The 15,623-nt window shown below is 37.6% G+C and overlaps 1 protein-coding gene across 2 annotated transcripts; it reads right to left on the minus strand.

The window, feature by feature from the left end:
• Window positions 1-1,996: 1,996 nt before the first annotated feature.
• On the minus strand, window positions 1,997-15,343 carry LOC128529888 (coiled-coil domain-containing protein 112). 2 transcript variants are annotated; one of them, XM_053503471.1, is made up of 9 exons: window positions 15,145-15,343; window positions 14,925-15,046; window positions 12,787-12,876; window positions 12,584-12,659; window positions 12,104-12,494; window positions 10,198-10,617; window positions 10,023-10,118; window positions 9,816-9,934; window positions 1,997-2,283 (listed from the first exon to the last, which is right to left on the minus strand). In XM_053503471.1, exons 1-9 carry the CDS (start codon window positions 15,219-15,221, stop codon window positions 2,127-2,129), a joined length of 1,548 nt encoding a protein of 515 aa, XP_053359446.1. In that variant the 5' UTR covers window positions 15,222-15,343; the 3' UTR covers window positions 1,997-2,126. The 2 variants fall into 2 exon arrangements, with proteins under 2 accessions (XP_053359446.1, XP_053359447.1); XM_053503472.1 differs by lacking the exon at window positions 1,997-2,283 and adding an exon at window positions 6,896-7,582.
• Between the last annotated feature and the right edge of the window lie 280 nt (window positions 15,344-15,623).

Raw genomic sequence — 15,623 nt, forward strand, 5'->3', positions numbered from 1 at the left:
TCCAACTATGACCATAATATCCTAATCTGCATGTCTTTGGACTGTGGTTTAGTGGTTAGCAAGCACCTCCGGGGTCAGGGTTTAATTCCCACCTCAGGTCTGTGTACATGGAGTTTGCATGTTCTCCCCGTGCTTGGTGGGTTTCCTCTGGGTGCTCAGGTATCCTCCCACCGTCCGAAGACATGCAAGTTAGACAAACTGTTTCCAAATTGCCCGAAGTGTGTGAATGACACTCAAGCATTGGGCTGGAAACCTAACCCCATGAGTAACTGCCACAGAAACAACAGATATATCTCAAGTGTGGGGAATATCTGCACCAAATCTTTTTATTTTATTTTATTTTTTTATCTAAATTTGGCAACAAGTTTAGATTAAGAATATAAATAACGTGCAAGAATTTCCAGGTCATGCAATATATTGGTTTAAAATCTATTCTGTAATTAGTTGCAACAAGTCCTGCAAACAGCACACTCTTTTTTATTGGATATTATTGGATTTTATGTTTTTAAATATCTATTAATATATTAATATTTTTATATAATTATTAGATCTTTTTATTTTACCAACTTCTAGGTCATGTGAGATACTGCTTCAAAATCAGAAATTAATCCTGTGGATCAACAGGTTTTCAAATACTGTATGTGACACAAAATGTGTACGTGACACATTTTTGCATCATTCTGTCACACCAATAACACCTATTGCATTTACATAGTTCAGATGACATTTGCTCACATGCTCATCTTTTTTTTACATTCTCATAAAAAAAGTACATTTGGATCTGCAAGCGACAACACTTCATCAACAGTCTTTTCCTCCATTGTAAGAAATTCCCTGGCAGACTTCTCACTTAAAATCTACAATATGCAGATGATCGTCTGCACAGATCTCTATGAATAACATTTAATCTCCCTTCTACAACATAGTGATGCTGGCTCATAGTTAAATATCTGAGCTGCATTTTATCCGCTCAAAAAAGAAAAGCTGTTACAGAAACTTTCAGTCTCCTGGAACCTAGAAGTAGAACCTCAGGGCTAAAATAGGGTAGCCTTTCTAAAGGAGGTTAAAATAAGTGTAACATATCTGACCCCTGAACATCTCCAGGAGCTTGCATGGTTCCCCTTCATATAGGTGTTGTAGAGGTTGGAAAAAGTTAATGTTATTTCTTGGGCAATTTTAATGAAAATCTAATGACGCTGTTAGACCCCTACATATAACATTTAGGCATTTGGCAGACGCTCTTATCCAGAGCGACTTACATTTTTATCTTATTACACATCTGAGCAGTTGAGGGTTAAGGGCCCAACAGTGGCAACTTGGTGTTGTGGGGTTTGAACCTGGAATCTTCCGAACTGTAGTCCAATGCCTTAACCACTGAGCTACCCCTGGCCCCTTGGGTTATTATTGATTAACAGTTAATAAAAAAAGAGACGCTACAGTATTAGGCAGAATACATACGTTCTCAAACTTCTCATGGCTGTGTAAGGTCATCAACACCTTTTGCTGTTTTTTAAAACCCTGATAACTCCTTCACTTGTTGATTCTAGCTTCTTGTGGCTTACTTTTGGTTCTTCTGTTTCTTCCTTGTCTCATTCACTGCTCTTGTCCTTTTATAATAGTTCTCATCAATCAATTGTTGAAAATATGTTATATCTTAGGCCTATAACATGTATATACATTATAGAGTAATGTGAAAAATGTGATACAAGATTTAGAATTAAATGCTTTAAGTTTTAAGGATCAGTTACAAAATAATCCACAATCCTTATAATTTCTATCAGATCATATTCCAGAAAATAGACCCCGCAACTGGTTATCTGTCTGCTGCTCCACCTGCATGACAGACATCCCAGATTTGGTTATTTTCTAGAATGAGTGCAGACACACACTATTGTGTACTCGTGAGCTCACAAATGCACAATATTTCATAATGTTCTTTAGATCAACAGCAGAAGGACAAGGGCCATGCTTCTCAACTGCAGAGCAATTCTGGTCTTTAATCTAACATCAAAGGACATGCACACATGCATAGACACACACATGTACATACTGGTAGTGTGACTGACTGTGCAATAGCCTCCAGAATCCTCAATCTGGATTCAGAGGCTTCTTCATGGGTTACAGACTTAGTCACACATCACATATACAATAGAGGAGATATGACTTTTATAAGAAAATGTACAGCAGGACATGTTTACTCTCAACACTGCCATCCAGCACTTCCAGTGTGTCCAGGGCAACAGAGATCTGTGTGGAGTTAGGGGATGTTGCAATGAAAAACACCTGCTGGGCAGAGCAGGCGAGTAATGAAGTACAGTTACTGTACTTAAATATTTTTTAATGTATCTGTACTTTACTTGAGAATTTTCCATGTAATACTTTTTACTTTTACTCTAAATCTTTTCATGAAAAGCCTGTACTTTTATAAACATACAAAAGTGCATTCATTTTCTTATCTAAACATAATAATAATAATAATAATAATAATAATAATAAGTTTATTTTATATAGCGCCTTTCAGGAGACTCAAGGCAGCTTTACAGTAACAAAAATGTTTACACATAGAAAAAGACATCTTAAGGATAACAAAAAAAAGATAAACATGAAAACCGGTAGGATTGATCTAAACACATATTCAAAGATTGGGAAAAGAGGAAGAGAAAAGATATGTTTTAAGGTGGGTTTTGAAATCCTGTAGTGAAGAAAGATCACGGATGTGTTTGGGAATAGAATTCCAGAGTGTAGGGGCAGAAATACTAAATGCTCGTACTCCAAATGATGCTAGTCTATGGCGAGAAATTAACAGTAAACCATCATCTGCTGATCGGAGTGTGCGAACAGGGGAGTAAGTATGAATAAGATCCGAAATATAAGGGGGGGCAAGACCATGGAGTGCTTTAAATTTTGAATTTGAATGCGGGAGCGAACAGGTAGCCAATGAAGTTTGTGTAGAATGGGAGTGATGTGTGAGGATTTCTTTGAATAAGTGAGGACCCTAGCAGCAGGGTTCTGAATGTAATGGAGCTTATTTAATGTTGTATTTGGTAGTAGACCTTAAAAAAGAGAATTACAGTAGTCAAGTCGAGAAGTAATGAAAGCGTGAACCAGTGTCTCAGCATCCTTGATGTCTAAGAAGGGCCATAGACGAGCTATATTACGGAGGTGATAGAAGGCAGATTTAGTAAGTGAAGAAATGTGAGGTAGAAAGGAAAGATGGGAGTCAAAAATTATACCCAGATTTTTTACGGTGGTAAATGTTCACATGACCTAAGCTACACCATGTGGGTAGGAACAGAAAATATTCCATCAATCATTTATTGGTTAGTGCACCAAAGTGATTGACAGTTTCCTTGGGCATCACATCTCACCCATTTGGTCTTTGGGCTGTGTTTTGAACTTGTGTGTTTAGTTTGTGTTTCATGGCAATAACAATGTTATTTTTATAACAAGCTTATAAAGTTTTTGATGCATCCTTTGACTTTATTGCATCTGTATGCTTGCAGTATGACCAGGTTTAATTATGTAGTAACAAGCTATTTTAACTAGCAAAGCGATTAAAGGAAAGATAACAATGCTGCTTGCCATTCATTTAATTAATGTCAGGTCTTGTTGCTATCAACAAGTCTATTATTTTTTGTATTATGTAAACTAATAATCTCTCAGTTATAATTTTTCCACAATCCTTTATGTTTTGTGTGTTGAATTTTCCCCCCAAGACATATTGCCAACTAATACAGAACTGACTATTAGATGCTGAAACCTTCATTTTTTTAAACAAATTTAATCGCTGATTTATTTTTAGCATTTGAAAAGCCACAGCTCCCTTGAAATAAAACTACAAGCTTGGCAGAGCAGCTACTTGTATCATTGAATTGTTTTCTTTTTTATCCATAAAACTCTAAAACAGCCAGTCAAATAATTAATATAAATTGTGTTAAAACCGTTGTTTAAAAGAAATTGGCCTAAAACATTTGACTTCTTTTAATGCAAGGTGTAATGAAACTGTAAAACATCTGAACACAGCCTTTTTATTGTACATTTATTTATTCATCAGTAAGTTAATTTAGAGCCCTGCAGAATTTTTTTACTAGACTCACATTTATGTTATAAACAGCATTGTCTTCAAAATATTCTAAAATGCTGTTTTTCAGGGATAGATAACTAAAAATCACTTCCTTTAGGTAGTTTGTGTCCTTTTGCACTTAAAGTAGATTTAAGCAAGTATTTAGTACTTATATTTGAGTTTTAATTTAAAGTGGTTTATCTACTTGTAAGTACTTGCCATCTTGCCCTCACACACTTGGACAAGAAGGACACACATGTTAGAATGCTGTACATAGATTTCAGCTCAGCATTCAACACTATCATCCCCCAACAACTGATCGGGAAGCTGAGCCTATTGGGCCTGAACACCTCCCTCTGCAACTGGATCCTGGACTTTCTGACCGAAAGGCTTCAGTCAGTACGGATCGGGAATTGCACCTCCAGCACCACACTGAGCACTGGGGCCCCACAAGGCTGTGTGCTCAGTCCCCTGTTGTTCACACTGTTCGAATCACATTATTAGGTTCACTGATGACATGACCGTGGTGGGTCTCAATAGCAAGAACGACGAGTCAGCGTACAGAGAGGAAGTGCAGAGGCAAATGGACTGGTGTAAAGACAAAGACCTGTCTCTGAATGTTGACAAGACAAAGGAGATGGTTGTTGACTTTGGGAGGACACGAGGCGACCATTCTCCACTGAGCATCAACGGCTCCTCTGTGGAGATCGTCGAAAGCACCAAATTCCTGGGTGTCCACCTAGAGAAGGACCTCAGCTGGTCCCTCAACACCAGCTCCCTACACAAGAAAGCCCAACAGCGTATCCTCGTTCCAAGAAGACTGACGAAGGGCCAGCTTCCACCACCGATCCTGACCACCTTCTATAGAGGAACTATTGAGGGCATCCTGAGCGGCTGCATCACTGTCTGGTTTGGGAGTTGTGTCATATCGGACCGCAAGACCCTACAGCGGATAGTCAGAACAGCAAAGAAGATCTTCGGGGTCTCTCTCCCCTCTATTGAGAACATCTTCACCACACGCTGCATCCGCAAAGCCACCAGCATTGTGGCTGATCGGACACACCCCTCTCACACAGACTTCACACTCCTGCCATCTGGAAAAAGGTACCGAAGCATTCGGGCACACATCCAGACTGTGCAACAGCTTTTTTCCACAAGCCATCAGTCTCCTCAACAAAAAGGGACTGGACTGATAAACACACACACACACAAACATTATCCCTCAGCTTAACTCAATTACCTTAAAACATTGGGACTGACTAATCAACACAAGCGCAAACACACTGACCTACACCACCAAACTATCGTACACACCAACCTGTAAATGCTCTTTTGCACAATATTCATTACTGGACTAATTTTTTGCACTAACTTCTTAATTCTTGCTGCTGTGTTAAGTTAAGGAATGTTTACTGTTTCTCCACTACCTCAACTCATCACCTCAACACCTTATTACGTTATGTTGTCGCACTGTCACTTTGTTGCTTTTGTTTGCACATGTGCATGTGCACTTTATGTTGTCTGTTGTCTGTAAAAACCCTGTAGATAGTCTTCCTTAGCTAGTAAATTTTTGTTAATTTATGTTGTAATTTATGTTAGGTCAACCTGTCTTGTCTCTGCAAGCCAGCTAACTAGGCCTCTTAGTTAGTTAGTTAGTTCAGTAACTAACTAAACTAACTTTCTGTTAATTTATGTTGTAACTTAAATTTCTGTTAATTTATGTCGTAACTTTATGTTTCATGTAGCACCTTGGTCCAGGAGGAACGTTGTTTCATTTTACTGTGTACTAACTGTATATGGTTGAAGTGACAATAAAGCCTACTTGAACTTGTACTTACACTTGAGTATTGAATTTGTGTACTTCTGCTACCTCTGAGAAATGTTGGGTAAATTTCAAACACCTGCTGTGGTCAGGTTCCCAAAGAACTTAACACACAATTCATCACATTTAACCAGTTTTCTCTGGGTATTCAGGTTTCCTCTCATAGTCCAAAGAGATGCAGTGTCAGCTGATTAACTTTACACTGTAACTGCATTATGTACCAATCCTTTGCAGGGAACACAGATGCACGCGCATATGCGCGCACACACACACACATACACACACACATTAAATTTAAATCCCCTACCACTATGCCATCAAAATATATTAGGTCCATTTAGATTTATGTTTAGATGTATTTAGACATATTACACATTGCACCACAGCTTTGCATGACATTTTCCACTGACAAAATCACTTACAAGTTTTACAGAAATCTCTAATAAGCAAAGCAGATGTAACCATGGCAAGGAAACACAGTAATGACATAAGGAAGAAATGTTGACAGGAAACACACTCAAAAGGGAATCCTTCCTCTTCTTGGTGACATAGGATCATGCAACTATGAGTCATTACTCTGAGGCTGTACGCTAGAATAGTGTGTTGAAAGGATCTTCAGTATGAAGTAACAGTTTTGAGTATTTACATGACCAGTCTGAACTGCCGTGCTTAATCAGATTACATTTGTATTACCGGCAGTTACATGACTTCCTGCTTATTATTTATCATAGAGTGTATTATTCAGTGACTATTATGAACAATTCTAACAGGACCTGAGAGTTTAAGAAAATAAAGGAGTTTCATCACAAGTACCATGATTTACTTGGAAAAGAGGACTTTTGTCACTGATGCGTCATGAAAAGCATAATACCCAAGAGACCACTAAATATTCCTATGTTTATATAAGTTTTAAGACGGACCCAAACCTAAAGTTGTCTATTTGTCAAATTTCCAATATTTTAATAATAAACAGAGAACCTAATTATTATACCAAATACCATCACCATTGCTTTTAAGTTCAGACTTTTTATTTTATTTGGAAGTATGATTTAGTATAATTAGTGATAATGATTTTTTACTTTTGTGTGTAAATAACAGTGAACAATATAATTAAACAAACACCCAAAATTTTTACATAAATGGCATTACAAACAGTAAACATGGACCTGTATCACCTTTATCAGAATCAGAGTCATTATATACACAAACAGCAATGGTTATTTAATGGTTCGCCCTATCATCCGGAGGTCGCTGGTTCGATTCCCGGGTGATGCTGTTACCTCTCACAGCCGGACCCCTAGAGAGAGCTCTCTCAGAGGGGAGGGATGAGAGGTACTTTGTGCTCCCACATTAATCACGGCTCTACAGCCAATCAGGGGCATCTGTGAGCTCGCGCACGCGAAAGGCTAGCGCTTTCCTCCGAGTGTGCAAGCAGTTCGAAAAGATGCGGTCGGCTGGTGTCACGCGAGGAAACACGTGATAGTCTTCGGCCCTCCCGGCTGAATGGTAGTAGCAGCCTTAATGTGGGAGCCCCCTAGTGACGCGGAGGAATTGGCCACGACTAAATTAGGGAGAAAATCGGGGGAAAAAATCCAAAAAAATTATAATAATTAAAAAAAAGCAATGGTATTTATTTCTGGATGCCCTGAAGGTCATTAAAGCAGTTTTAAAGGTCCTGTCTCCATGTAGGTATTGCCCTGTGATAAAACATAACATGGCACGCGTTAACATGAGATAACAATTACACAACCAAATCATAAAAAAAAATATTTCTATCCTGATAATGACCCAGCTCCTTTCTATAAGGGCTGGTTTGACGAGACTAAAAATGTTGTAAGTAATTTGCTGTGGTCATTATACAGTAATATCCATATCTCAAACCGACCGATAAGAGAATTTGAAGTGATGTTTAAGCCTTCACTTCTCATCATCATCATCATCATCATTATCATCCTCATTATCAAACACTTAAGGAGGGAATATCTTTAAGAAGGATCTTTTTTTTTTACCTCCAATACATTTCCAAAGACATGTAGAATCTTTGCAGTGATGATTTTTGAGTAAAATGTTTTGAGCTGGCACCTTAACAACCCAGTGTTTTTTTTCTTTAATTTGTCACCTGTATGTTGTCATTCCTTTGAGTCATATTACTGCAGATCCTGTTCAAACTCATTTTATGCTGTTTACTTCATTATTAGGTTTAATATATCTGGTACCTGTTTGACTTGTAGGAACAATTTTAATGATAATTTTTGAAATGGAGTTTCTTATATGTAAAAACAATCACACAGAGTAAAAGTCTGTATACCCTTAGAATACATTACCCTTAGATAAATCATCATATCTGATAGGGCTGCACGATTTGGGAAAAATGTCATATTGCGATTATTAAGGTCAAAATTGCGATTTACGATTGCGACACGATAAACAAGTGGTATGACTCAACTTGCTTGTTATCAAGGAAAATCCACCCACATTACTAACAATGCAGAAATTTAAATTTCTCAACTGAGATATGGTGTACAGTGCAATCCAGCAACTATGAACAAATGAACAATGTTTTCTAATTAAAACAAAATTGTACAAATTTAAATAACAGTAACATCTTTACATTATTGAATTAAATTACATTAAATTAACTTAAAAACTTAAATAAAACAAATACCCATTTAAATTATTATTTTTTTTTTTACATTTTGTCCCAAAACAGGGACATTTAAGGAGGATGTAACATATACTTTATTGGTATTCTTATTAAATCACTCACCATTTTTAATCTAATGATGAAGAAGAGATTAAAGGAAAGAAAAGTGTCCTTTAAACATATTAATTTTAGGGTCATACACTCTCATACACTGTATTTCCATTTATTCTTAAATAAATCTGTTAATAGCTGTCCTCTCTAACATACAGTTAAGTAGCTTTAAATATGAAAAGATTAAACTAATTTAACTTACCGATGGCCAAATAAAGTCTATGCCCGAAGCACTGTAACCTAGTCCAGTGATTAGGCGCCACCGCTTTGGCGATGTTCGTGCCGTTGTCTGTTGCGACTGCGACCAAACCATCCCTACAGAGGTCACATGCAGCCAGGGCCTCTCTCAAACCCGCGGATACAGTATGTTCTCTCCGGTGTGATCGTCAGGGAAATACGATGTTTGCAGGCAACTGCTTTTCAGTTCAAACTCATTGTGCGCGGTTAGGCTATTATATGTCTCCGTCGTCCTGCTTGACCAAAGGTCCGTAGGAGTTGAAAAAAATTTCACTGCAGTTATTTCAAGTTCAACGTCGCTACGTCACTTACTGAGACTTACAAAAACATCTGTAATAATGTGTTGTTTTGTTTTGCTCACACTGGGTTGTGCTTTGTTTGGTCTTTTTACTACTCTTGGCTTTTACCGCCATGCATTTATCATACTTTTCTGTGTTGCTTCAGGTGCTGATATAATTTTGTCGTGTTGCCACCTGATGTAGCGACTTTAGTTTTGCCAATTTTGCGCAGTACCTCTTTCTGCTTAGTGTCCGATATCCTGAAACCAAAATATCGCCAAATAACAGAGGTTGCATTTTTTCTGGGCACAAGTTCAGCGTCGGTCTCTTCTGTATCAATTTTCTTCCGTCTCCACACTGCGCTGCGGAAAGTCACGTGACCACCAGCACGCGCGCTACACGAGTCTGACTGGTTATTTTTTATTTTTGAGATAAGAAATGGCCATACAGCTCTTAGAATGAATGTCTTGTTACGTCCGCGAACGCATTTGTTTATTTAATATAATCGCAACATTTGCTGTAATGTAATCGCATAGGCTGACATCGCGATTGCGATATCATTAATCGTGCAGCACTAATATCTGATGATATTTTATAAATGGAGATAAAACCCCATTGGTGCCTTATGTAAACAGATAAATGTATAAAATAAATCCATACCTATGAAACATGTGATAGACAGGTCCACCCCCTGTTGGCTCAATATGTTTGGTGCGTTCTCCCCATCCTTTAGTTGGTTTCCAGAGTCTTGAAGGATCTCGGCTGATGTGACTTTCAACCTGGCAAAAAATTATTATTATTATTATTTTTAATAAAATGAATTTATACTATAGACTATTGATTTCCAATGAACTGCTACATTGTTACCTTCTCCTTTAGTTTAGTCAGTTTTTTCAGCCGTTCCAATTCCTCCTCCTCTTTAGCTTGCTTTTCCTGCAGTTTTGTCTCAAGTTTATGTAGATCCTGTACAGAGAAACTGCAGTACTGCACTCATAACTTCTGAGACTTTATCAGAATACAATTCTAATCTCTTTAAACTCACCCTCTCTTGAAACCGTTTGATGCCTTCAGCAGCCAGTCTCCTCCTCTCTTCCACCTCCACTCGCTCCTGCTCTTCCTTCTCCAGCATTCTCAGCTCCTCCTCTTCTTTTTTTTCCCTAATATGAGCCTCCACAGTGAGTTTGACCTCTTGCTGTCTCCGCCTTTCCTCCTTTAGTCGTTTACTCCTCAGCACTTCTTCCCTACGACTTTGCTCCTCCTCCTGCTCCTGCTGCTGCTTCCGCTGCTTCCTCCAGGCCTCCAGACGGAGTGCTGTTTCCCTGCGCTCCTTTTCCTGTTTGAGGCGCTCGGCTTTGGCTTGAGAAACTTCTTGCTCATTCCTCTCAGCCTCTACAACCTGGTGTTCATGCTGCACACGAGCTTCCCTTTCACTTTGCCTTTTTGACCTCCATTTCTGAATAGCCTAATAAAATAGAGTACATTTTAGCCAAATAGACCACCTTGTGTTCATAATTTTAAAGCATATTAATATATAAAACAGCTACACAGGACTAGACTGGAAACAATTTTCATGACACTAACCAAACCAAGACCGTTGTAATAATATAACTATTATCCTTTACAGGTTACAGTGGAGGAAATAAGTATTTGATCCCCTACAGATCTTACAAAGAAATGAAGGGTCTATAATTTTTATCATAGGTTTATGGTTAAAGATCGAGACAGAATATCAACCAAAAATCCAGAAAAAGCTAATTATACAAATGTTATGAATTAAGTTGCATTTTAAGAAGGGAAATACAGTAAGTATTTGATCCCCAAGTAAAACATGACTGAGTACTTGGTAGAGAAACCCTTGCTGGAAAGCACAGTGGGAAGATGTTTCTTGTAGTTGTTAACCAGATTTGCTCACATCTTGGGATGCATTTTGATCCACTATTCTTTACAAATTTTCTTTAAATGTTTAAGGTTTTTGCCTGTAGCTTGGCAACTCGAAGTTACAGCTCTCTCTGTGAATTTTCTATTGGGTTAAGGTCTAAATACTGGCTAGACCACTCCATGACCTTAATGTGCTTATTCTTGAGCCACTCCTTAGTTGCCTTGGCAGTATGTTTGGGGTCAATTTTATTCTGGAAGACCCATTCACAACCCATCTTCAGGAGATTCTCATCCAAAATTTTACAAAAAATGGCCTCATTTATTGGCCCCTCAGTGCAGCAAAGTCAATCTGTACCTTTAGCAGAGAAACAGCCCCAAAGCAAAATGTTTCCACCTCCGTGCTTGACTGTAGGGACTGTGGTGTTCTTAGTATCATAGTCAGCATTTTTCTTCCTTCAAAAACAGCATGTCGAGTTGATGACAAAGATCTCAATTTTGGTCTCATCTGACCACAGCAGTTTATCCCAATCTATCTCTGTTAATTGGCAAACCTCAGACGGGTCTGTACATGTGTCTTCTTGAGGAGGGGAAGCCTTGCTGCGCTGAAGGTTTTCAATCCATGCAGATGTATTGTGTTATCAATGATTTGTTTGGTGCCTGTGCTCTAAGATTTTTCCTCCACCAGCATCACGTAGTGACCTGGTCACTATTCTGCAAGAAAAATGGCTCAAAATCTCTCTGACCACTGTGCAGTACTTGTATCTGTCATTCCCGAGACGAATTGATGCTGTATTGGCTTTAAAAGGAGGCCTAGGGCCACCATACTAATGAATTATTGTAGTCTAAAACCAGGCGTTTAAGTTTCATTGTCTAACCCCTGTTATTTGTAAAGGAAAAGTCAGTTTATTTCACTTCTACTCTTTGATAATCATGTGCCAGTTTCTTACCACATTCCAACCAACAAAGCTTCTTAAAGATTTTCTAGTTGTATTACATACTTCCTTTTTAACAGCCCAAAAGACTTTATCAGATCAGCAATCAGCAGTAAAAAGTCCAGAGTAAACTTTTACCTCTTTCTTTTTTTCCTGGAGGTAGCACATTTCCAGATACCACTCCTCATGCAATCTTATATCCTCCTCAGTCTTGCCTGGTAAGTATAGATTAACCTCGGACCTGTAGGAAGGTTTGCCATGGTGTTTGGTCCACACCTTTAGGAAGCTCTGGTGGTCATACTGGTCCCAGCCGCCCAGTTTTCCTCCAGTGTGCTGCAGGAAAGTTTCCAGAGCAGTCACTTCTATAGGAAACTCCTGTCTCCTATTTGTGGCCGTGCTATGCTTGGATTTCCGAACTAAAGGAAACTTAACGTCCTTCTTTCCATCCAATATCCAAGAGTCAATCTTTTTTTCAAAGGCACACATCTCTTGCCAGCAAGTCCTTTCTTCCAGCAAGAGCTCTTCAAAACTTCAGGGAAAAACTGAGTTAACAATGTGCTTTGTGCATGTCAGGCATAAGTTAAAAGCTTAATTTTTCACAAGAAAGTGGGTTTATACCTTTGCTGTTGCTCTTCTTTGAAAGTGCTGATAGAGGTTTCGATCTCACCCATGATGTCTTTAAGTTTTTGTATCACTGACATTTAAAGAGAGAAAATGTTTCTTTAACAAACATGATTAAGTCTACATTTACACAGAGAAGAAAAGGTTATATTTGCAGTCATTTGAATTTTAAATACAGAATTTGTTATAAAGTTACTTACAAGTGGGAGATGGCTTCACATCCATCAGCTGCCCCTGGAATATGTATACACCATTTCGGATTTTTTGTAGCTGTTGCTGCACTTTCACAACTATAATAAGATAAAATTAACAAATAATTAATAAAATATGAAGAAAAGTTACAGGACGGAAGAACTCTGACTTTCATCTTTTCTGGTTGAAAAATACTTTGGAAATAACTTTCTTGGACAAAGCAAAACTAAACAAAAATAGTTGTTTATTGTTCCTGAAATTTCAGTTAGTCTTTATTAATTTCATGTTTATAGAACTGTTGTAGAAAGGCAATATCACTTTCGCAATCATCCATTGTACTGAAAATCAACTATTGCTTCTTAACCACAGCCTTGCTAATATTTAGTACAATACAGTGTTTTCCCTAGAAATTAACAAGATAATGATGGAGCTTTTGTGCATACATGCTAAATGCTACTGATTTTTACAGTTTTGCAACTGTGAAAGAGGCCAATATGTATTATTCTATGTGTGTACTAGTGCTGCTTTGGAGAGGCCAAACTCTGTATTTAATAAATGTATTGTCACCAACACTTATAATATAATAGGTCAATTTCTGACAGACATTTTTTGTTCTAACAACTTGCACAAATAAAATAACAGTTTACATTACTTATGCATAAAACATTGCCTGAGAAAAAAAAGAGTTACCATCTGGATTTAACTGATCAAGTAGGTGAAAACCTTTAATTGGATAATTACTGCAGTGATTATTATGGTTCAGCTGGCAAGAAGGTCTTTAATCCTGCAAATTTAACCCTCACCATGATGCAGTAATTAACTTCTCATTTTTTAAACAACCATGTCAGGAAACAACGGTAAAATTATTGGCCTGCATCAAGCAAAGAAAACAACTAAAGAAATGAAACTGAGCTAAAACTACTAAAATTTTAAATATATTAAATATATTTATAATATATTATTAAAACCTGGAAGAATAGTGATGAACCATCCTTGTCAAGGAAGAAATCTGTTCAGAAAAACAGACTGAATGGGTGTGATGAGAGATTGCAAGATTGTTCAAAAAAAAAAGATGTCTATTAGAGTAGTTCCACACAAACAATGTGATGAGAACTCAAAGAATTGGTATTAACATCTGTGTAGCCTTAAGAAAACAACTTATCAGCGAGTATAATCTGGAAAAATCCATAATTTTTTAAAAGGACCATAAAGAATGGACTGTGGAATATTAAAAAAGAGTCATGTGGTCTGATTGGTCTAGGTTTACCCTGTAGGAACAGTATATATACATATATACACGGGTAAACTTTTATGTGGTTCGCTTGCTGCTGCTCCTCACTCTGCTTCAGTGTTTTGTCAGCCTGTCAGTCTTCTCTGCCTGTCATACGCACTGTTACAGAAGGTAAAGAATGCCTGTGACATGCTCACAGTATGGCATAACAGTTAATGATGACACTGTCTACTGTTACTTTTAGTGAGAAACGCCTGCCTTTGTCGGAACTACTGGTGACCAATGCATACACTGGCCACCGTGGATTTCTGTATATACACATATACATATCCTTGTACCATACTTATATGAGGACTGTTTAGTATAATTCTTTTGCCAAACTTCTTCCTGGTTGTAGGAAGTTATTGCAATGTACACAACAGGTCTCAGACGAATATATAGTTAAAATGTTAGAAATGGGTCCATGTTTTAATGGGGATTGATAATGTTATGTTGTAACCGAGCTTGTCTCCTGTCAGAGATCCTCTGTTGAATTTTATTAAATCACCTTGATTTATACATAATTTATAAATTATTTAGCTGAAGGTAGCTCACCAGACCGGAGACTAGCTACACAACCAAACTTCATAGACTTTCACAGATTTTTTCTGATATTTACCCCGTCTGATCTGATTAAGAACTGGACAACGTAGCTCGGTTTGTGGGGAAGAAAATAAATAAAATATTGAAACAGAAAGATTATAGATGACTGAAGAGAGTCAAAAAACTCAAAATAGATGGATGTCATCAGCTTAGACTCTATGGCAACTCTCAGCCTCTATAATAAAAGTGACTTGAAGTGCCACTTAGAAACCCAAGCCCTTTAAATCTGACTTAAGTAAAAAGGAAACCACAGCTTACTTTCCAACAACTTACTTTCAGCCTTAAGCTCCATGTTCAGCTTGTTCTCAAATTCTTCTAACTCACAGAAACACTCTCTCAGGTCATTCCTCCTTCTATGCTTGCTTGCTCCTCTTTCTTTTTCATGTTTATCCACCCTGCACAGATACAGTAATAAATGAGTTATTCTGAATACTTTTGTGAGCATTGTTTTATTAAAAGAATTAAAACACGTTTTTCATTATTGTTTACTTACAGCTTTCTTAGGTGTTCAGCTTTTCGTAGGAAGTCTGTTGTATTCGCCACAGCCATGCTTTCTTCTAAATGCTGCATTTTACAGCGCTAGTACACTCTCTTTATACCAACTTTTTTATTTTCTGAATAATTCTTTTTGGATAAAAAGCCTAAGACACACTCAGTGTACAAAGACGTCTCTCACAATATGAAAAACTCCAGGTAAGTGACATGCTACTGCGGAATGTCGAATAGTTCCTCACTCCCTATACAGGCGCACTACGTAGAGCATGCCGTGTAAGTCTGTGCACCCTATGTAGTGCACTATTTTAAAATGTTATTCAATTCGGGATTTCTGCAGGGCATCAAGCGTTTTATCACCAAACGCATTTGAAAAAGTAAAAAAAAACAAAAAAACGAAGAGATATATTCCTTACGTATCGACTTATTTTTATTCAACCGAATTTGAAAGCTTGAATAGTGAATACAGTCCGCCGCTGT

The sequence above is a fragment of the Clarias gariepinus genome, chromosome 9 (assembly GCF_024256425.1).
Source record: "Clarias gariepinus isolate MV-2021 ecotype Netherlands chromosome 9, CGAR_prim_01v2, whole genome shotgun sequence".
NCBI classification, from domain to species: Eukaryota; Metazoa; Chordata; class Actinopteri; order Siluriformes; family Clariidae; genus Clarias; species Clarias gariepinus.

Coding starts and splice junctions, on each gene's coding strand:
- LOC128529888 (XM_053503471.1), bottom strand. CDS start 15,221: ATGCAGCATTTAGAAGAAAGCATGGCTGTGGCGAATACAACAGACTTC. Junction 10,119..10,197: donor TCAAACGGTTTCAAGAGAGG/GTGAGTTTAAAG, acceptor TTCTCTGTACAG/GATCTACATAAACTTGAGAC. Junction 2,284..9,815: donor GTCTATCACATGTTTCATAG/GTATGGATTTAT, acceptor TCTGCCCAGCAG/GTGTTTTTCATTGCAACATC.